Source organism: Sceloporus occidentalis, unplaced genomic scaffold (assembly GCF_023333645.1).
Source record: "Sceloporus occidentalis isolate IW3139 unplaced genomic scaffold, rSceOcc1.0.p SCAF_5, whole genome shotgun sequence".
NCBI lineage: Eukaryota > Metazoa > Chordata > Lepidosauria > Squamata > Phrynosomatidae > Sceloporus > Sceloporus occidentalis.
Window position 1 is genome coordinate 41,021,818 of NW_028316985.1, and position 22,898 is coordinate 41,044,715.

At 37.6% G+C, this 22,898-nt stretch overlaps 1 protein-coding gene across 1 annotated transcript in view; it reads right to left on the minus strand.

Moving 5' to 3' along the window:
• LOC149312055 (small subunit processome component 20 homolog) overlaps positions 1-22,898 on the minus strand; it is an 81,780-nt gene that overhangs the window by 26,303 nt on the left and 32,579 nt on the right. The window contains exons 23-39 of the mRNA XM_089523854.1: positions 22,615-22,705; positions 21,284-21,369; positions 20,918-21,043; positions 20,492-20,658; positions 18,484-18,692; positions 16,297-16,440; positions 15,364-15,443; positions 13,732-13,961; positions 9,780-9,924; positions 8,683-8,770; positions 7,667-7,810; positions 6,541-6,591; positions 6,305-6,457; positions 5,028-5,183; positions 3,727-3,867; positions 2,751-2,888; positions 1,374-1,513 (exon numbers count right to left, since the gene is read on the minus strand). Of these exons, the coding sequence (XP_089379980.1) occupies positions 1,374-1,513; positions 2,751-2,888; positions 3,727-3,867; positions 5,028-5,183; positions 6,305-6,457; positions 6,541-6,591; positions 7,667-7,810; positions 8,683-8,770; positions 9,780-9,924; positions 13,732-13,961; positions 15,364-15,443; positions 16,297-16,440; positions 18,484-18,692; positions 20,492-20,658; positions 20,918-21,043; positions 21,284-21,369; positions 22,615-22,705 (2,289 nt within the window). The remainder of the gene's footprint in view (positions 1-1,373; positions 1,514-2,750; positions 2,889-3,726; positions 3,868-5,027; positions 5,184-6,304; positions 6,458-6,540; positions 6,592-7,666; positions 7,811-8,682; positions 8,771-9,779; positions 9,925-13,731; positions 13,962-15,363; positions 15,444-16,296; positions 16,441-18,483; positions 18,693-20,491; positions 20,659-20,917; positions 21,044-21,283; positions 21,370-22,614; positions 22,706-22,898) is intronic.

The window sequence follows — 22,898 nt, forward strand, 5'->3', positions numbered from 1 at the left end:
TTAGCAAGGATGGGCTTAGCCACTGCTACCATGGTAAAATTCATCTTGCATTAACTTACTTCACTCTGCAATGCAAGAAGCACATTTGAAGCCCTTACACACCAGTATGTGAGGCTACTTTTTTGTACAATCATGACTGTTTGTACAAATCAGTACAACACATATGGTTCAAGTACTGTGCAAACGTATATATATTGAAAATATTCAATTAGACGTGACATGAGAATTCCCAAAGCAGCACAGGTACAATTCAAGGCCAAATATGTCATGACTAATGGGCTGGGTTCAAAGAAGAAAACAATTAGCTTTGCATACTTGAGGAGGTAAGAAATACTGTGTGAATAGTGCCTGACAGTTCCATACTTATAAGTACTTATTTAGTACTCTTATAAGTACTAAAGGACCTGTACTAACTAAAACATGAGTGATTGGCAAGAATTAAAAGGGTCTTGTTCTTAGCTCTTAACCTGTGGCACTTCCTTAACCCTGGAGTCTTCTGCTGAACCCCCTGTTCTGTTGCTAGTAAAATACTAGCATGTACTACAAAATATATTATTTTTTTAGGAATATTAAGATTTCTCTGTGGAACAGAGATCCATTTGGGTCTGTATGTAAAGCAATTTTCAAAATTTCTATTCAATTTTATCATTTCTCCTGTTTAAGTTGTAGGGCTATGTTGGCTCAGTTGCAAGTTAAATTATGCTGTATTGGCTTATGTCATTTCATGATATAAAATTATGTTTTACTGACACTATGCTTATTTGTAATTATATTGTCTGAATTATTGTACTATTTGCTTTCATCTGAATGTTATTGACCACTTAGATCACAATTTTTGCAGAGAAGGAACATATAAATAAATGCATGACAATAAGTTTGGCCTTGAGCTTACTGAACAGCAGCTCCCTAGGCAAGCCCTTGAAATACTGCCAGAACTGTGATATAACCAGGGAATTGGCAATTCAAACAATACAAGCTGAGAATCCCTCTAAATTCACTTAAACTGAAAGTAGCTCTTTGGGTCCAAGATTAAAATCACACTGAATATAAAACTGTCCCCTAATGCAGGAATGGGAATCCTGCAGCCCTCCAGATGTAGATGGACTTGAAATACAGGCAATCCAATACACAGAACAGCCAATACAAGACATGCTGGGAGATGCAGCTGAACATCAGAAGGGCTAAAGGATTCCCATCCCAACTTAATGCAACACATTGAGCAATTCTGTACAAGTGAGAGCTTTACAATCTTAAAGAGACAAACTGCAATCATATGCACATTCTCCAGGAATTCACTGTGTTCAATGGCATTTACTGAGATGTAAGAGTGCACAGGTCCACAGAATGAATCTTATAAGTGTTATTTACTGTACCTGACACCCAGTTTTTGGTTGATCTGTCCAGTCTGCAAGACGTGTATGAAATGCTTTAAATGATAGAGGTATGCTGACCAGGAAAGATGTCTGCAAACGGCTCCTACCATTTCAACTGAAGCAGTTATCATGTTTTCATGCTAGAGAACAAAAAGCAAGCCTCAAGTTAACAGGCAATACAGAAACTTTGCCTAAGCTAACAAAACATGTAGAATTTAATGTAGAATGAGTTTTCTCCAATATCTTAAATTCCATGCAATATCTCAAACTCCACAGTAAAAAAAATGCAACAAACCTGGAGCTGGAGCTCTTACAACACCTGAGATGCTGAGGGAAAAATCTGTTTCATGCTTAGAATATCATAAGTGAGCAGCACACTTAGTAATCATCAGAAAACTAATTTTATTTGCTTAAAACCTTTTTATTTAATTCATCTTTAAAATATTGAAGTTATGCAATGAGTTAAGAAAGTCAATGTGGGATAGTGATGAGAACACTGGGCTAAAACTATGAAGCTCAAGGTCTCAATTTCGACTCTCATGAAGCTCCCTAGGAGACTTGGACCAATCACTGTCTCTCGCCCAAGCTTATCTCACAGAGTTGATGTGAAGATAGAGTGGGGAGGGCAAACAGATATGCCTCCTTAAAAGGGGAACATAATATAATAAATTAAATATAAAATATGATATAACAAATATAAAATTTAACATGAATAAATTATTAAAGAAATGTTTTACATAGTTCACTCCCTTGAAATAGTTATGCACCAGCTCCAGCTTTTTTGAAAGCTAAAGTAGCCTTTCAAACTTGGTGCTTTCCAGATGTTTTGGCCTATAACTCCCAACAGCGATTGCCAACATAATCAATGGTGATTAATGATGGGAGTCCAAAACATCTGGAAGGCATAAGTTGGAAAAAAGACAAAGGATCAAAATAAAATGTTACACTTATTATTATAATGTCTAGGGCATAGATTAACTAAAGAAAGAAGTTGACCGTATGAGCTTTCATAGACTTAAGTCAACTTCCTCAGATGCATTTGGGATCAGGAAGCAGACTTATGTCTACAAACGCTCATGCTGCCAACTTCTTTCTTTAGTCTCAAAGGTGCTACAAGACCTCTCTATATACTGATTCTACAGATTAACCTGGCTGTATCATTGAATGCCAGGACACTAAGAGTTATGGAAAGTGCTTTCATATCTATTATACAGTAACTGTAGAGGCAAAGTACATTCCTGTTTTCAAATTCTTCTCTACTTAGAAAAGGGAAAACAGGCTTGTCACATAAAGGTCATACAACCTGATGGTAGAAATGTGTCACTGAGGGCAATGAAATGTAAGTTGTTTCCACCACCAAAGAGTTGAAAAGCTCACCTTAAGCATTTTCTCATCAAAAATGGTTGTAGTTGCATAAGGCATAATGTAATTTTGAAGTGATTTGGAAGACAGGGTAATTTTGCCTTCAACTAGCTGCTTGGCCAGTTTCTTCAAGGCTCGTGCCCTTCTGTGGATCTAAAAGACATACAAAATATAAAGCTGCTGGCAAAACGTCAGGAATAAACTCTTATAGACCATGACGACATAGCCTGAAAAACCCACAAAAAACAAAAGATAAAGCTATTTTCACTGCTTGCCTGTTCACAATTTCCACCAAAATACAGAATCTGGAGTGTCATAATCTGCTAAATGGGCTGAAGAAAACATCACTTCTGATGAAGTTTACTGTACGCTGTCTAAACCATTTATAATAAAATATCTAAGTGGTGCACTACGATCAAATTTCAATAGACTAGAATGATAGAGCAGCATGTAAATGTCTATAAAATCCATAAAAAGAAGTCTGAGCAAACGAATGTGTTTTTAGAAGACATCTAAAACCCCCAACAGTTCCTCTCTTTTGCTTAGCAACTCTTTCTCCTTTTGAACATCTTCAGGATAATTTGTTCTACAAATCACAGTTTGACTCTCATCTTCAAAGTGATGTTTTGAGTAAGAAGAGGCAATGCAGTCAGACTAAATAGGAGCAATTCTGAGTTGTTGCTTTTTAAGGAGACACCAATAGTAACCCTTTGCTACAACATTTTAAACGGCATTAAAGCCTTTACAGACATTTATAAAGACATTTTATCTATACTTTATAAAGATGTTTACAGAAGTATCTACAGCTATTTTCATAATTATCAACATAACCATCTTCAAAATTTTATTAATTAAAAAAGGTAGCACTAGCAGACTTTTACACTGTCAAAAAATGTTAACTTATTTGTAAGATATATATTACTACCTTTCCCACTATTGGATAACTAAAAAGGCAATTCAGGAAGAAACACAGGGAAAGTACTATTTTTACCTGAATATGTTTCATATTTTCAAAGAAGTCCATTTCTGGATCATGGCAGTCAGTCAGCTGCACCAAGTCCTGAAATTCTGGATGTTTTGGAAAAGCTCGAATCAAGTAGGAGAGTAAAGTAGTATAATCCTGCTGAATGCTCTGAAAGCAGCACATGACAAAAACAGAGGAAATAATTTATGGCTGAGACTGATATCTAAACATATTAAAATTCCAAGCTGCATCACATATGGTTTTTTGCACAAAAACAAACCTCAATCCACCTTTCACCTCCAGGAATCTCAACTAAAAATCCATTTCCCTTTCCATGTTTAATTCCATGTTAACATGACCCTCTCTCAGATACCATGGACTGCAAAAAAAGATAAATGAATGGTCCTATAGGAAATCAAGCCTAAATTCTCCCGAGAGGTGAAGAGGACTAAACTGAGGCTGTCATAATTTGGACATATAATGTGACAGTGTGCCTCATTAGAGAAGATGATATTGCTGTGTTTTTCTGTCAACTCATATCCTGTGACTGTTTGAAAATGTTGTTGATTCAGTATTTTTTGTGGAACTGAAAGAAAAATAATAGAAAAAGATAATGCTTGTGAAAGTGGAAGGCGGTAAGAAAAGAGGGAGATCATACTACAAGTGGATTGATTCAATCCTGAGTTTTGCAAGACCTGAGCAAGGCAGTGGATGACCGAGGTTCTTGAAGGTCATCACATCACAATCAATTTGCTGGGAAACAATAATAAATGCCCCTCTCAATAATAAGTGTAGACAAAGTGCATCTGGCTGCCAAGGTTGTTTTTTCAATCAATTCTGTATTCAGGATAATGCACACAAGGGCATTAAAATGTTTTAATATATAGTATTCAATACAATTTCAAATATTTGGTGTTCTACTATATTCAGAATATCTTTAGATTGAAGTAAAAACTAAAGAGGAAATGTGGGAGTCACAACAGAAACAAATGTAGAAGTATTTTATTTATGCCTTTTGTCATAATTTGTCAACTGCTAACTACCCTAGACATTTGCTTGCAGAAACAGAAACAAAAACGTTAAATCTGAATAATATTAAGGCTGATAAACGTAAACACTTTTTCCCTGACCAACAGGAAGGCTGTCCCACGGACCCCTCTCACACTGAATTATGTACATGTACACACACAGGCATCCATGCATACACTCAGAGGAACAAATAAGCACTTCACAACTGCACAAGCTCTATATTGTCCAGCACTGAAGTGTGTGAAAACATAAGTGATCCTGTTTCCCAAGTAACCCCCATGTAGAGCTGAGACTTTTACCTCTGTCTTACTTTTCAGCCCTTTTCTCAAAGCTTCCAGAAGAGTGTGCTGGATTATTTCTTTGTATTCTTCTTCTGTGTGATCCATTTCAGCAAGGAGGCTAATAATAGCATTGAGGCAGAGGACAGCACAGTCACTCAATGACATTTCCCCTAACTGAGGAAAGAAAAGAATTGTGGCATGTGGGATTACAGGAGATAAATCCCAAATAAGTGGTTAAAATACTCATAAATGTACTTTATTTACTGCTCCCAACAACAACTCAAGGGAACTGTAAGAGGAGTAATAACCCATGAAACTTTTGTTAGCAGCAACCCATGGCTAAAGGGATTCATCTGTAACTTGACAAAAATTCCTAGAAAACTTTTACAAGTATCTTTCTTCCTATCAAGTAAAAAGGTTTTACTTTATAGCTGGCAATGGCAAGTCTATATTTAAAGCTTGTTCAGGTAACAGGACTTTTCTTTCCTTGTTTCTCATAACTACAGTCATCTACCCAGCCCTTTCTCAAATGTCAGAAGACCCTCTGGGAAGGCTTCAAACCTTGCATGGACAGAAAATAGTAAATTTGTGAAAACTGAGTGAAATTAAGCTGCCTTTACTATACTTGGATATTCTGTCTTCCCACATTATGTCCTAGCCTTTCCTGAGACCCCCCTGACCATTAGGGAAAGGCTTTTAAGTCCAATGAGAGGCTATATTATAGTGATGGGTGAAAAAGCTCCATTTCACAAGGATATCCACAATCTCATACGGTTTCCTTCAGGATTTATCATACAGCAATTGCCTCCAACTTCATACTATCAGTAATACAAATCTTCTCCCTGGCTCTTGCTCAACCTCATATAAGAAACAGGTCAATGTACTCTGTTCAAGGGGAAGGTTACGTGTACATAAATTCTCATGCAGTTACCACTTACATACAGTATCCAAAAGCAACTAAAATGTTCATCTTACAGCTCTCTTGCCCAAAATGCACAACTTTGCTATGCTAAAAGTATAGTTTAAATATTTCACTAAATATGGTAATTTCAAAGTAGAAGTTAGTGGTGCAAAGGAGCAGTGGAGAAAAAAATACAAAAATATATTGCTTTCTTAGTTCTCAAAACGATAAAGTGAGATGTAATCGACCATATCTCCTGTTGCTAGTCACAAGATACTTTGTTATGGCTGCAACAAGATAATATGGCAACCTTCTGGAACTAGAAAAAGAAATACAACTCCAAAAGCACCACCGTAAGGAAAGGGCAGATATTTTCCATGTGGGTATGACTCACCTGTATGGTGTAGAAACAGTTATGCATAACTGGAATGAGGTAGCTGACATCCACTGTTTTCATTGTCTTGATGTGAGAAGTGATGTCTTGGAACGCTGACAAGCGGACATCAAAATTGATGTCATCAAGATGCCGTGAGTCAAAAGCATTCAGCTATAAAAGACAAAAGGTTGAATGAACATATAAATCAAAATGATGCAACAAAAGTTAAATAGAATCACAGAAAAATTACATACCTTAACTGTATCTGTAATGTATTTTATGTTACTCTCCAAATGTGATAGACTCTATAAAAAAATTGAAAAAGTCATTTACACACACATTTGAAAAACGCAAATTTAGCACTTCTTCATATATTAAGTTTTTTTAGGCCAATTTCACATGTAATTAGGAAAAAGCAAGTACAGCAATATACATTGAGAAGTTGTACACAAAGGGACAACTGTGTATTCACCACACATTAAGACATGGATATAAACACTGCATGCCATCTGTATGGCATGGAACTGATATCTGTGATGAAAATAAAGTGACCTATTAAGTGACCATACATTACTTTTTTATTCTCAATCCTTTATATTAATTTAAATAACAAAAATATACAAACAGGTTTAAATAATCTCCCACTAAATAAAACCACATATAGAACCTTGGAATATTTCTGAAACATGCTTTAACAACTTCATCCTCAGTCACCTTTTCCCCAAGTAAATAAATTTAAATTTATCAAACCATTCTTCATAAGACAGTTGATCCAAAAACATATTAATGGCACAGTTTTTGTACTTCCGCAGTTCTACCCTGTGTTTTTTAAAGATGTGGCAACGAAAACAGCTCACATCAACGTGCATCATTTTGCACTTAAGCAAAATTCCTTCAGCCATTTTGTTAGCCACTCAGCAGTGTCCTGCTGCCTGAGGGACAAGATGCAGGCAGAGCAGCTTTCTCTGTGGTGGGGATTATACACCATTTGTTCTAATCTGCCACCCAGGGAGAGACTCCTATCCTGTCTTAATGGAGAACCAGCCCATTATGCAGTCACAAATTCTGCAAAGTCCCTTTGAACTCTTTCCTGTCTGCTAAAGAATGTATAGTTGCCACTGTTCCTGGTTGTCCTAAAGGGATTTGATGAGGCTATGCCTCTCCCAGCTACTGTCAACCAAGACAAAGGAACAAGGGAGCAGGGAAAGAAAATGAAGGAAGTAAACAATATGTTCTTGAAAACAAAACAACCGTAACAGCTTAAAATGGGTGTTCACATCAGGAACTAAACAGGAACGTTCTACCTAAGTTGAGCCATTATGAAATGAAGGCTGAACAATCACTAATAAAATAAAGCCTTCCTTTGCGCATTTCCAATACCTCAAAAACAATGCACAGTGTCTGACGAGACAATTTGTTCTGAACTACAGAAAACAGTTTTGCCAGAGGTTTGAGGAAGCTTGTGGGGTTCAAGCAATGCTTCAGTAGATTTTGCACTGTTTCCAGGATGTCAATCTCTGTATCCTGAAAGAAAGAGACACAGTGTGAAGAACTACAAATATCTAGAAAAGTATAGGCTTAATGTGAGAAGGAACTCCATCCAATTTCTATGAATCTCAAAAGAAATAAGATTTAATTAAAAGGACATTTGTCCAAAAAAGTGCACCAGTCAAAATTTACAAAAACAAATATGTAACAAAAATACCTGTGTCTAGACTGCATTGGCATTTTTTAATATTAATCCACAATTAAAGAAAATATCAGCATAAGATGTAGATTTGAACAATGAAAATTTAACAATATAATAAAATTGACAAATGTATCAGTTTTATTATATTGTTAGATTTTTGCAACAAAACACTAATCTTTATTCTCAAAACATTAATTCTCATTCACCTCTAGGAGGAACGGCATTATTACTCCTCCACTTCTTGTAACTATGGGGATAAATTTTAGTTGAAATGCTAGATCAGCTGCTTAGAAAATAATATTCACACCGCTTTTACTTCTAAGCATTCAAAGAGCTTCACATATATTATCTCAGTTGTCTTTACAAAAATACTTCAAAAGATCTCAGTATCATTATTCACATATTATTGGCAACAGTGGGAGTTTCATGCTAAAGGACAGTGACATATGTAGGACCCTCTACTAAGCGCATAGAAAAGTTGAGATCTGAATCATGGACAATTCCAAAGCACTGTTTTTCAATACTGTACTATAATTATCTCTTTGGGAAAAAAAATCAAATATACATAAGAACATATTTAATAACACAAGCCCAAATGATTCATGGCAATTCCCAAGAATATGCAGTAGTATTATAAAAGTACATTAGAAAAACAATCGAACTAGAAATTGGATTGTTGTTTCTACAGGCATAAATCAAAACCCACCTGCATAATGTTACTTTGATGAAGGAAAGGAAGGAGAAGGCCAATCAGGATAGAACTCTGGCTCTTATCCTTTATAAACTTGCTGATTCTACACGAAACAGAAGCAAGACATTTTGAGGATACATGAGCTATCATAGTGCAATAATTCAACTACCAAAATTGGAAGCCAGTGCTCCAAGAGAATTTTTTTAAATGTCTGCATTGTAAACTTTTGCTGAATCTCTGCTTCTAAGTGGCATACAGTTGCACAAGAACTGCAACACAAGATTAACTGCTAAAACAGCAGGATTACAAATTGTTCCTGACCACAATAGGCCATTTCATACAGGTGTTTTCAGAATTTCTTAGACTGCTTGGAAGCCATTCAAACCAAGTAACTCTCCTAAGAAAGGGATCCAAGGCCTAGAAAACAGCCACAAAGAAGAACCATTTAATCACCTTTGGTATAGTAGCGAATGACAACAATATTATCATTTTTTCTTTGGGCCAATTAAGGCACATAATAGTGAAGCTTAACTTACTAAGCTCATATGTGCTTCTACTCATATTGGAAAAAAATAACATTTCAACAGAAAGAAAAGCTTTTGGGATCGCAAGAAATAAAGCAAAGCAAAGCAAAGCTTAGGAGGGGGTTGGGAGAGAATTGTTCCAATCATTGAATTCTGGAGCCACACATAATTTCATGCATATTACGGATGGGTAAAAGTCTGAGAACTTTCAAGCAGAAGAATTGATATCACTAATTGTATGAATGAAAACTTCAGGTTCCCCAGGATCTCCTGTTAAAATGGATGATATAACAGGTGATGACCTGAGACCCCAAAGAACTGCTGCCAAACAGAGTAGCTAACAGTTGGATGTAGGAAGAAGGCTGCCTTTAATTATGTGGATCTAAGAAATTAAACAGATTTCTTAGACCCACATCATAAAGACAGTCTTCTATGGCTAGAATAATTTCCAGTGGGCCTCCAAAAATAGCCCATACTTTTCCTCTCTCAAAACTGCACCTTCCTAAAAGCATACTGTAGTTGGTTCAAATACTGCATTTAAGATACTCTATAAACCCGTACTCTTGTGAATGTTAAGGAGACACTTACTTTGAGAGAATACTGAGTTCTTTACTGACTTGTGCTCTATACTTTTTCTTTTTCATCTTGTCCACAGTGAACATAGTTTTGCTGAGATACTGAAGAATTGCAGGGACATGGGGTAGAATGAGCTTTACACCCATGCTGGGAACATCTGAAAAGAAATAAGCTTTAATGTGCTCTCCAAATAAAAAATAATGTGAAAAACCAGTTTACAATTCTATGCAGAAAAAGGAATATTATCTATTATTTAGGAAAAGCCCGGGAGTTATTTATCTATATTTATACCCTGCACTTCTGCATGTAGCACTTGAAGCGCCTAACAGTAAGAACAACATAAATGCAGTTTTTTTAAAGTAAAATATATTTTTAAAAGCAACAATACTAAAAAGAAGAATGTAAATAAAACTGATGAAAGATACCAACAGAAGCCACATTAAAAAAGCCACCTATCAGGAAAACAGGCCATATCAAGTGCATTTACCTGACCCTGAAGGCTCAGGACAGTCTGGGGATTCTGTTGGTCTACCGTCCACCCCGTTGCCTAACAGACTCCCTGGCCGAGCTGACACAGCTGGTCTCAGAGCTGGTATTGGAGTCTCCCAGGCTTTTGGTCCTGGGGGACCTCAACATCCCCTTTGAGTCCGGCTTATGGATCTGACAGGTGCAGCTTGGGAGTTCATGACTTCCATGACAGCCATGGGCCTGTCCCAATTGGTCTCAGAGCCAACACATTGTGCAGGTAATACACTTGATGTGGTCTTTAGTACGGATCAGGGATGTCCGTGGGCAGAGGTGATTTGCACCACTGCTCTGTCATGGACGGACCATTTCTTGGTCAAAGTGGGACTGAAGGCTACTACTCACATCACCTTCGGGGGTGGAGGTCCTATTAGAATGGTCCGCCCTCGAAGGCTAATGGAACCAGTTAAGTTCCAGGAAGTCCTAGAGGGTTTTATGTTTGGGAACGACGGTAATCCTGTCGAAGCCTTGGTTGATACCTGGAATGACAACCTTACCAAGGCCAGAGACACTATCGCTCCCAAGTGTCCTTTCCAGCCAACTTCAAATAAGAAACGATAGTACACTCAAGATCTTCGTAAAATGAAGCGGACTGCGCAATGACTAGAGTGCCGCGGGCAGAAACATCAACTTTTATCTGATAAGACACACTATAGAGACTTCTTGAAGTCCTATGGAGTGGCAATGGATACAGCAAAGAACTCTCTATGCTGTAAGTATTGCATCTGCAAGGTATCGTCCAGCAGAGCTGTTCAGGGTGATTAAAGAGCTAACTACACTGCCTCCCACCCTGAACCCACTTTTGGAACCAACTAAAGCCTGCTGTGATGCATTTAATGACTTTTTTACAGATAAAATCTTTCAGATAAGAGCTGATCTGGACGTGGGCATTAAAACAGAGACAGTAAGAGAGGTGCCCAGTGACTCCGTGGACTATGTTAAACTGGCTCACTTTTAGTTTAACAGACAAGCTTCTTGGAAGTGTAAGGAGGATAACATTCCCCCTCAATCCCTGCCCATCATGGTTGACCGCCCAGGGAGGTGATGCAGTGAAGACACTACTACGATCTATAATGAATGCATCCTTTAGGGAGGTTAAATTTCCAGACCAACTAAAACAAGCGGTGGTCAAACCGCTTTTGAAAAAAACCCTCCCTAGATCCCCTGGTAAGAAATAATTACAGAGTGGTCTCCCTTTTACCATTCTTAGGCAAGGTGATCAAGAGGGCAGTTGCTTTCCAATTCCAAGTTGTCTTGGAGGAAGCCGATTACCTGGACCCATTTCACACTGGCTTCAGGGCAGGATACAGAGTTGAGACTGCCTTGGTCGCCTTAGTCGATGATCTGTGTCTGGGCATTGACAGGGGAAGTGTGGCCCTGTTGGTGCTCTTGGACATCTCAGGGCCTTCAGTACTATAGACCATGGTATCCTTCTGGAATGCCTGAGGGAGTTAGGTATTGGAGGCACTGCACTCTGAAAGCTCCATTCCTATCTCTCAGGCAGATTCCAGATGGGGATGTTGGGGGACAGCTGCTCTTCTAAAAGAAAGCTGACATCTGGCATCCCTCAGGGAGCCATCCTGTCCCCCGTGCTATTTAACATTTATATGAAACCGTTGGGCAAGATCATCCAGAGACATGGGATGCGGTGTTATCAGTACGCTTATGACACCCAAATTTATTTCTCTATGTCTCTGACAGCTGCAGTGACTAAGGATGGCATCTCTCCTCTGGATGCCTGCCTTGAGTTGGTAATGGACTGGATGAGGGAAAACTCAAGCTGAATCCAGAGAAAACAGAGGTACTTGTGATAGGTATTTCAAGTCCAGGGATGGAGATTTGTCAATCAGTCCTGGATGGGGTCACACTTCCCCTAAAGGATGAAGTTCGCAGTTTGGGAGTACTCCTGGACTCGTCGCTACAATTGTCATCTCAAGAGGATGTGACAGCCAGGAGTGCTTGGTACCAACTTTGGTTGATACGTCAACTGTGCCCCTACCTGGACCAAAAGGAACTGGAAGCAGTGATACATGCACTGATAATCTCTCATCTTGATTTCTGTAACTTGCTCTACATGGGGCTACCCTTGTACCAAGTTTGGAAGCTTCAACTGGTTCAAAATGTGGCAGCCAGACTGGTCACCGGTTCATCCAGGTTTGACCATATAACACCTGTCCTAAAATCTATTCACTGGCTGCTGATTAGCTTCCAGGCTCAATAAAAGGTGTTGGTTATTACCTTTAAAGCCCTACTTGGCTTGGGCCCAAGTTACTTGTGGGAATGCCTCTCCCTACACAATCCGCCCGGCACTGTCAGAATAACTGGGAAGAATGTGTTAGAACATCAATCAACTAGGCTCATATCAACTTCCCAGAGAGCCTTCACAGCAGCTGCTCCAAAATTATGTAACGGTCTTCTGGAAGAGATCCGTCTTATTACCTCCTTGGAGGCGTTTAAGAGGGCACTTAAGACGGATCTCTTCTGGCAAACTTACCCATCTGACCTTATATAAGAAACACCTTCACACCATTCTATGAATCTACTGCATTACCATTTGACGATGAGTTAGCTTTTCAGATTAATTGTATGTTTATTGATGTATTTATATATATATATTTTATTACTGATGTATGTGTTTTACCACGATTCATCTGGGAAAGGCGGGAAAATATAAATTAATTATTATTATTATTATTATTATTATTAAAATGAGCCATCAATATTGGTTTCACAGGCAAAGGTATGAGAAACATGTGGTCATTGAGTGAGGGATCCAATGTAGCTTTTGTATCTCCGCTGATTTCTCCAAGCCCTCACCACCCTCATTTTTGGCTATTTTTTCAGGTCAAAATTGTCAGAAAACAGCCTTCAAGCCCTTCCCCAAAGCAACAAGGAACCCACCCAGCAGTGATCAGGAATGAGATGACATCATTTCCAGTCACCCAAATTGATGGCTGCAATGACATATTGCAGCTCTTCAGAGGAGCCAAAATTCAAATGGCGCAACCCTCGGGGTTCCAGAACATGCCCATCCCTGATCTAGCTTAATAATTTCAAATATCTTCACATGATGATAAAAGGGCATCCAAGACAGAGCTAACTGAGGTTTCCTTGGTCAAGAGCTCCACAGCTTGGGCACAGGAAAGATGTTCTCTGATTTTTGCAGGAGCACTAGGAGGAGATCTTCTGAAAAGGACTTTAGTGTAAAGACAATGCTTCAGATATCCAAGCTCAAAGCCACAAACTCACTTTCATATTTGCTTCTACAGAGAATTACATGTTATGGCATAAGACAGTTTTAAAAACAAACACCAATGAACAGAATACAATTTGTATTTAAAATTTCATAAACTATGAAATTTTCATACATAGGTCATTTCCCCTTCCACTACCAGACGTCAAATACTTATCTTAAAGTCAGATACCTAACAGTACCTACCTTCTGTCATTTCATCAAGTTCTATAAAGACACAGTCAGTCACTGTCAAGCTGCAAAACTGGTCATCACTGGGTTCAAAGTCAGGAGTATTGAGAAGATTGTCAGCCACGTCAATCACAACACTGGCTGTTGTTTCACACAGGCTTTTGGTCGAGAGCAGAGCAAACACATTGGACAATACATCATATTCTGGGTGCCCTGGCTTCTGTTTGGCCAGCAAAGGAAAATATCTAAAAGTATCAAAACCAGGCAAGAGGAGAGGAAATTAAAGAAACAGAATTACAGAAGGTTAAAAAACAACAGCAGCACTAGCTGAATTGTTATTACAAATAATGAACACTGATTTTCCATCCCTCTATGAATAGTTTTAAGAAACAAAGTGATTGTTCTTCACACTCTTTATACTTTTAAGAATCACTATGTTTTACAATATATATTTTAAAAGAAAGTGTTCATACATAACAGAGGTGGGAGATACAGTATTTCCTGCACGTTTGAAATGAGACCCATGGAACTTGATAAATACTCTAGATTTTAATCAGAAAGTGCTATAAAGTTGTGGCCTACAGACATCAGCCACAGTAAATTTGTTGAGCATTACTGCTCATCTGCCGTTTCTCTCATGTCATAGTTCTGGCAATTGTTTGGCAAAGCAAGGGGAGGGAGAACTGTTCAACTCCTTCCCCTGAATGATCTGTCAGGCACTAACACTGTTAGCACACACATGAGAGGTTACAAACTTCCTTCCCTGCCCCCTCCTCCTGGCATTTAGTGTTTCCTGAGTTATAGGATCCATGTTATTGTACCAATGCTAACTCAAACAGCACTACTTCTGTTCTATTAAACATTATTTATGTTTTCATTTATAAGCTGTCTTAGTGACTTTATGGTAAAAAATATAGGGAAAGGTTTTATCAGGTAAGTGATGGAACAATTTGGCTTACTTGTAAATTCTTCTTTTGTCTCATTAATCAATTATTCTTCCCTATAGTCAGTAAAACCTAACTCTACTAAAAGTGTAATTTATGCAGGAATGAAAGAATGTCACTGATCTGGGGGAGGGGGGGAAGGAAAAAACTGAACACATCCAAATTCAGCTGATTTGGAGAGCTAAGTAGGATCAGGGCAGGCTAATACTTGGATGAGAGATCACCAGGGAATACCAGGGATCTCCAGAAAGGGCTATAAAGGAATACTGGTTGAAATCCTGGCGAGCACCTGGGATTCAGAATTGACAATACTAAGCTAGATAGACTAATGGCCTGAATAAGTATGAAGCAGCTTTCTTTGTTCCTGTGATCACTAGCCAGAGAAAAATGAATTTTTACACTGTGGTTGACAGCTTTTGGTTCTCTAGATGATGCTGGATTGCAAAACCCAGCATCCCTAATCGACACAGCCAATTGCTGTCGAGCTTCTGGGAGACCACATGTTTCCCATCTTTTTTACACAAAAGATAAATTCCACGTTTTTCCTACTTATCAACAGCCTAGACTCTGGAGTACAGGCAAAACAGTACCCAATATAAACAAAGAAATAATCCTGCCTCTCTGTAGAACTGCAACATCTCCTACCAGTTATGTAGTAAAGTCGTTCAGCAGTTTTTGCTTCACTAAGAAGTAAGTAATTTACCTGGGGCTCTTGCTCCAGATGTGAATGATTTTAAATAAAAGAGTAGGAGAATACTGACTTTCAGAGGCCAGCCTAGTGATCTGAGAAAAGAAAACAGAGGAAAATAATAACAGGGTAAAATAGAGTATCTTGATACAGATGTTTACAACAGAAGAAGCATTAGAACAATCATAACTGATTTGTGAAATAACAATTCATTGTATTGACATCCCTCACAGCAAGACACCAAGAGCTATGCAGGGTTTCTGCTTCCATTAAAAACAAGGAGAAATCTCCTACTGATTAATACAACAAAGAATATTACCATTCAGAACTGTCTTGGAGATATCCTGATAATTTTAAGGGGCAATCTCCAACTGCCAGTAGCAGAAGTACAAAACACAGTAAGTCACAATGTGGCAGAAACACAAAATTCAAAAACTGTATGTTGTCATATCCTAAACAGGAGACTTTTTTCTAGTCTAGTCTGAAATTGTAAAAATAATGGTTTGTTTGTTTGTTTGTATTACAGCTTTGGGAGATTTGACCAAAGAGTTACTGCATGGTAACTAGCTGAAAGCTTTCACAGCTATCATAAAGATCAAATCGCTTAACATTTCCTAGTGGCTCTGTCAACAAACTCATCTGCTACAGTATGGATTCTTCCATACTTCACTGGCAAGAAGTATAACAAAGGAGAGAACATGGGTGTCACTCAGTTTTGTAACCTTCACTTATCCTTACATATTAGTTATATCAAGTGGCATATTAGTTACATCAAAAATTGATGTTGTTTATCAAAGGATAAAATCTACTTAACTTTTAATGTACTAGATTAAATTAAGATATTTCTGAGTAGTAGCTTGAGTAGATGTTGGTACACAATAAAGTTAAGTCATTTATTTCTCCTGAACTCTTTCTTCTGAAATCCAGATCTTCATCCCAGACCCTTACCTGAGGCCATACCACTGCATGAAAAACTGCATCAATCTCTTCCACACTGAAGCTGTATGTTTCAAAGTCAGAGAAAAAGTCTGCTATAAGTTTAAGTCCAAGTCGCCTCAAGTTTTTCAGTGGGTTGATAAATCTGAGGTGAATCTGTAAAACAAATAATTACATTCCAGGTTTTTTTCCCATTTAAAGCAAAATGTTTGCTGAACAGCTATTTTTTATCCTTGCATTCTGCCTAAAATTTCATAGTCTAGTTACTGTATGAGTCCTGTCAACTGTATGCACTGTCCATGTGATAGTACCATATCTGTCAAGAACATTCAAAAGCTGCATTCCTCGGAAGGACTCTTTGAGTAAAGACATTTAAATATCAAACACTGTATGTATGTGTGAGTGTGTGTGTGTGTGTGTATATATATACATACATACATATATATATGTACACACACACCCATACACACACACCCAACTGCTTTCCAGGCAAGCATTCTCTGAAGATGCCAGCCACAGATGCTGGCGAAACATCAGGAAGAAACTCTTCTAGAACATGGCCACATAGCTCAAAAACCCCACAAAAAACTATGGATGCCTGCCATGAAAGCCTTCGACTCCACATCAAACACTGTGCCAGCAAAGAAAAGGGCTTAGCAACAACTATGATATGTTAGTGATCTCTGAGCTAACTCTCTTAACAGAGATTGCTCCTAAAAAGAACATTAAATATTTTACTTTAAAGTAAAGTTTAAGATCCATTTGCTTAAGTCTGAAGGAAAACAGAGGTGTGTTGGGGGGAAAAACCAGATTCTACTCCAAATTAAAAGATGTAAACCTGTAACTATAAAATGTAGAAATTTAACACAGATGAGAATATTAGTCTTTAATCCATGACTAAATGTATCGAATGTATTTCTCCACATTCCTTGAACAGCCTTTACCTCCTTACTAGATAATGAACTGTTAAATTAAGTTTAACAAATGGCAATGCTGAAAGATATTTTGTGCTGGCAAGAGTTACTGAATTACAGCTTTTCATCTAAGAGTTACTGAATAAACAAAAACACTTAACTTGGACATAAATAACACTGCTGTCAAAACACTTTCAATCTAAATGTATGCGTACCCACGAAAAGTAAAACCTGCACTTGGATCTCACACCATTACTTTTCTGGAATTGCTCATTTCACACATAGTGAATATTGCTACAGCAGTGAGGGGCAATGTAATGTAATGGTTAAAATGTGACAACAGGCGACTCAGGTTGAAATTCCTACATTTTCAAGATGGCAAGTGGCTGACTTTGGATCAGTCACTATCTCAGCCCAACCTACATCAAAGCATTACTGTTAGAATAGAGCAGAAGGGGGAAATATGTATGTCACTGTTAATTCCTTGGCTGATGGACTGGATAAAAATGGAATTTAGACTATCCCATTAAACTTGCTTGCCAATTTACTGTTGTATGGTATTAAAACAGCACGAGAATCTTAACATGAAAATCCTTCCAAGGAGAAGATTATAGCAGGGCAATATATGACAGTGTTCTGCTATGTTAATGCCAGACTCATAAAGGATAATTAAAACAGGGGTTGTGAAAGTATTTCACTTAGGTGACGAGCTGGATAGTAATTACAGCATCAATAAAGTCTCCTGAAACTATTTGGAAGTTTGTTGATAAAACAGTGAATAGAAACATTTTACAAACTCTTCCAGTTTGAAAAGGAAAACAGTAAATCTACAAAATTAAATTCTATATTGGCTGTAAACTTCATCTTTTAAAGTCCAAGACCTGAACCTCAGTGTTTAATATTTGTAACTATATTGTAAAAATACATTTTTAAAATTAAATATATTTGCCTCTAAAAATAACACTTGTGCAAAACTGCAAAACTGAAGTAAAGAATACTAAATAATAATAATATTAGGTCCCATACTGCTAGAAAGATAGGATATAAAATAACTACCTAATATTTATAAATAAATAAATAAATTTAAACATTCATTTAGTTGATCAGCTTGAACAGGTACCAGAATTATATTTCTATATAATAAAAAACACTTGAAGACTTTCATACAAAGAGATTAATTAAAGGCTGCTTCAAGATTCATTTTATATTTTCCCCCCAATTCTATTTAAGTCACAGAGTAGAGGAAGAGGGGAATGCAAAAAGAACAAACAGCAACACCACTGACCTTTTCTCTTTGTTGAAGAATGTGGGACACTGTGGCTGTCATGCAAAGTAAAATCTGCAAAATCTCAGGCAGGTACTGGTTGATAAGATGCCCCATATTTTTCAGTACTACTTCCAAGCTATTGAAAAGGCTATGCTGGCGACCAAGAGGCAGGACTTGGGATAAGTCCAGTTCCTCCATTGCTTGGACCACAGCAGAATGACAATGTCCTTCCAGAAGAAGAGAAAAACATGGGGAGGGGATACACGAACAGAAGTATTATTTCTTGGTAATGACTCTAATGAGTGCAGATGCTCTTCAGTACTGAGTAGATAGTACTCTAGATGGATTTTTTGTCCCCCTAAGACCCTTAAATTAGCAAATGGGTATTGCAGCTGAAGCCTAACCTACAATTTTCAAAATCAAATTTTAAGGAAGTTTTAAAAACTTACAAGAAAAGCAACAAAAGAAATATAAGATTTGGAATACAAAACATTTGCTGAATCTGCACTGCAGAAACAATGTAGTTTGAAACCTCTGTATTGGTGGGGTTTGGGTTCTGAACCCCACTTCACAGATACTAATAATTGCAGAACCTCAAGTCCCATTACTGGTGAATAGATGCTGATGTGCATATGGTCATGTTGACGTGCACACGCTGCCATTGATGGTAATGGGGCGAGGCCATCCATACGTTTACATATGAGAAAGACACAATGAAAATGGTGATCTCATTTTCAAGTAACAATTAATAGGATTGCAATGTAAGAGGAAATACAGCTTTTATATCTTCAAGGGCTCTCAAATAAGGAACCAGTGTTCCCTACTGTTACTTCATATTAAGGAAGAGTTAGAGGGATATGAAGGCATAGCTCAGCCATCTGAAAGCTGCATTTTCAGTTCCTGCCATCTCCAGTTTCTTTAATTTAACAGTGCTAGGAAACCCAAAGAATCTGTGAACTAGATGGATCATTGGTTCATTTCAGTATGAGGTAGTTCCATATAGGGAGAAAGGCAGGTACTGTACAGATATCAATTAAAGTGAAGATCAAAATATACTACAGCACAATTGAAAGCAAGAAAACAGTTGTCCCCCCCCCCCCCCACCATCTTATCCTAAGTTTCTCCTCTGCTTCATTGTCACTGTCAGGGATGTGTGCTTATATCACATTAACACAGACTTGACCTAGAACAAATTATTGCATCATCTCCTAACAGGTTTCAGCTAACCAGCAATATCATTCAGGAAAATATAAACTACAAAGAACTCAAGCAGGTCATTCTATTCCCCCACCAGCACCAGCTTTCCAACTGACTATTAATCATTGGCTACTATAGTTAATCCTCCCTGAAGAAAGTCATACCACTGTGGAAGGAGGAACCCTACAAACTTTTATTATTTATTGATCTATTCTTATATTTATTTGTATCTCATCTTTATCCTAAAACTGGGACTCAAAGCAGTTTATAATCTAAACTGGCACTTTGAAGAAGTTACGATAAAGGCCAATTCTAGCCAAGAAAAAGGCATCACAACCTATGTATGGGTTAATGCCTTTTACTGCCAGATGTGGCAAGGGTCATGCGTCTAAAGAATCTCCTGCTGGATCCCTGGCTCCTTCTCTCTTCATTTCCAAGCCAAGAAAAAAAGAAAAGGAGAAAAGAAGATCTCCAGAGAAGGGGAAAATGGGTTTGCCATCCTGGGGTGGGTCTAGATAGCTCCTTCTCCTTAGCTAGAATGGATCTTCATGGTAGCTTCTCCTAAGTGCCACTCTCAGCCAGCTCCTTCTCCACTGGCTGAGAAAGAACAATACAGCTTAGAACATGCAAAAAAGTGAACATTAAAATAAAACAAAAACTATTCACAGTATTAAAACAATTCAAACATAGAAATTATAATAATAAAATGCAATTAAAACAATAAAAATATATTTAAAATAGTTCAGTTTACTTCCTTCCCCTTGTTATGAATCTGTTTGCATCAACCTAGGCAGTATCTTCTAGTCAAATTCACTCCTAGAATTTGTACCTTTACTGAAGTGCTTCACCGGCTCAAAAAGAAGATCCAGGAACATTCTAATTTCTTCAGGAAGTGACCCAGCAAGAAACCGCAAAACAATGGCCATACGGGTCCCAGCAGCAGACTTTCCTTGCGTTTTACTTCCAGTTTTGTTTCTCATCCGTCCATACAGAATCCTTCCAATACCAATAAGAAAATTATTACATTCACTGTTCAGACACTACATAAAGAGAGACCCTGGTCTACTAGTCTTGTCAACTTATATTAAGAACAACTGCACAGACACAGTAAATGTATCCAATTTACCACAAAGCACAGTCATAATTGTGCACCGAAATACAAGCAGGCACATGAATTCTGACATTTCTTTCCTGAAGATCTACCAAAAACTATGTAGACCTGGTTTCTAAGGTAATATTTATCTAATTTCCTCACCTCATTAAAACAGGTATAAGTTCTGGTCGGTGTATTGTTTTTACTATAGTGCTTTCTTCAGAAATGCTGAAATGAACTATTTCTTCCTTAAAGGTCTTGTCTTCCAGTAGCCGTTTTAAGTTCTCCCTAAGTATATAAGAAAATGTTAAGAAAAAGATATGATATTTTGAGAACCATGATTCTAAAATACATTCGTTATTACAAGGCCACTGATCCTAAAAGCTAATGATGCTTAGACAAAGAAAACGTGAACCTTGAACATCACACATTTGCACTCAAGCATCTTTATTTGTTCCATCCATGAAACAGTTCTCCCATATAATGATTAATGCAAAACAAACAGTCAAACCATGACTTATTTCTTACCTGTATGGCAGTAAGTGTGGATGCTTGTAAGTCATGATACAGTCAAGAGCTATTTTTTGTACATCCTGGTCTTGATGGCTCAGCAGCTGAAGAATGTTTTATAAGAAACAAAATCCATACGAAAGCATAAATGTATCAGTTTGTCTTGTATTAACAATGTAAATCCTCTTTTAATACAACTAGTGTTCTATTTGATGGTAATCCACAGAACAGGGGTGGGAATCACATGGCCCTCTAGAAGTTGTTCAACTATAACTCTCATAAGCCTTAGCCAGCATAGCTTGTGATGAGGAATACTGGTAGTTGCATTTCATTATGAATTCCCATCTCTGCCACAGAACAGCTAACTACTATATACATTGAGAGGATTTACAACAGTGAACTCTTCTTCCATCGATATACAGTCGGCCCTCTGTATCCATGAATTTAACAATCCATGGCTAATTTTTTTTAATCCAAAAAGCAAACCTTGTTTTTGACATTTTATGTAAGGGACACCACTTTACCATGCCATAGTACATAATGGGATCTGAGTGTCCATGGATGTTGGTACCCACAGAGGTTCTAGAACCAAACCCCAGAGGGCCCAAATTCTGGAACCAAACCCCAAGGGTCTGGTGTATATCCCTTCTCTAGACAGATAGAGAAAATAACTTCTAAGAATCATCTTTCCATTTCAGTTAATATAGTCCAAAACAAAACCACCTCACATAGGTTTTTATTTCCCTGTCAATAATAAAACAAATTCTAATAGCCCCAAAGGACTCAAATCCTCTTTGTCTCTTTGGTCTTCCTTTCCCCAGAGAAACACAGAACAGAAAAGAGAGAAGCAAACTGTCTGCAGTTGTTTCTTCATAATTATATATCATTCCCTATCAACATACCCTCTGTCTGAGAAAGGCAGAACTAGGGAGTGGTGCAGGTTAATCAGCCTATACAGTCGGCCCTCCTTATACACGGATTTTTTATACATGGATTCAAGCATACACGGTTTGAAAATGTTCCAAAACAGTATAAATTTACCTTGATTTCCCATTTTTATAAGGGACACCATTTTGCTATGTCATTATATTCAATGGGACTTGAGCATACACGGATTTTGTTACACACAGGGGATCTTGGAACCAAACCCCAGCGTATAACAAGGATCCACTGTACTTCCATAACACTGCACTGACTAATTCCTCCAAAATCTAACATATATCCTTTACATATACAGACAGACTGAGGATATAAATACCAAGAGCTCTCTCAAGTCATTTTCAGTCTTTGCAAGGCAGTCATTATACAAATGTACTAAATAAAACATTTAACATGCTCAGAAATTTCACCTGAGTGTATAGTTCCTTCAACTGTGGTTCTAAATACAATGCTCGTGGATTTGAAAATTGGGCAAATACTAGCAAATGGGCAATGAGTTGTCTGAAAAATAAAATTGAACAAAATAAATCAATGTAGAATAGAATGCAACTTTTGGGAATACTAAAAAGAGGTAAATATACTGAAGTACTTTTTATCTACAAAAATTTTATGTGCTGAAGTTAATTCAAATAGGATTAGCTGAACAGGCTGCATCACTTGGTAGTACATCTTGAATTGGAACATATGAGGCAAG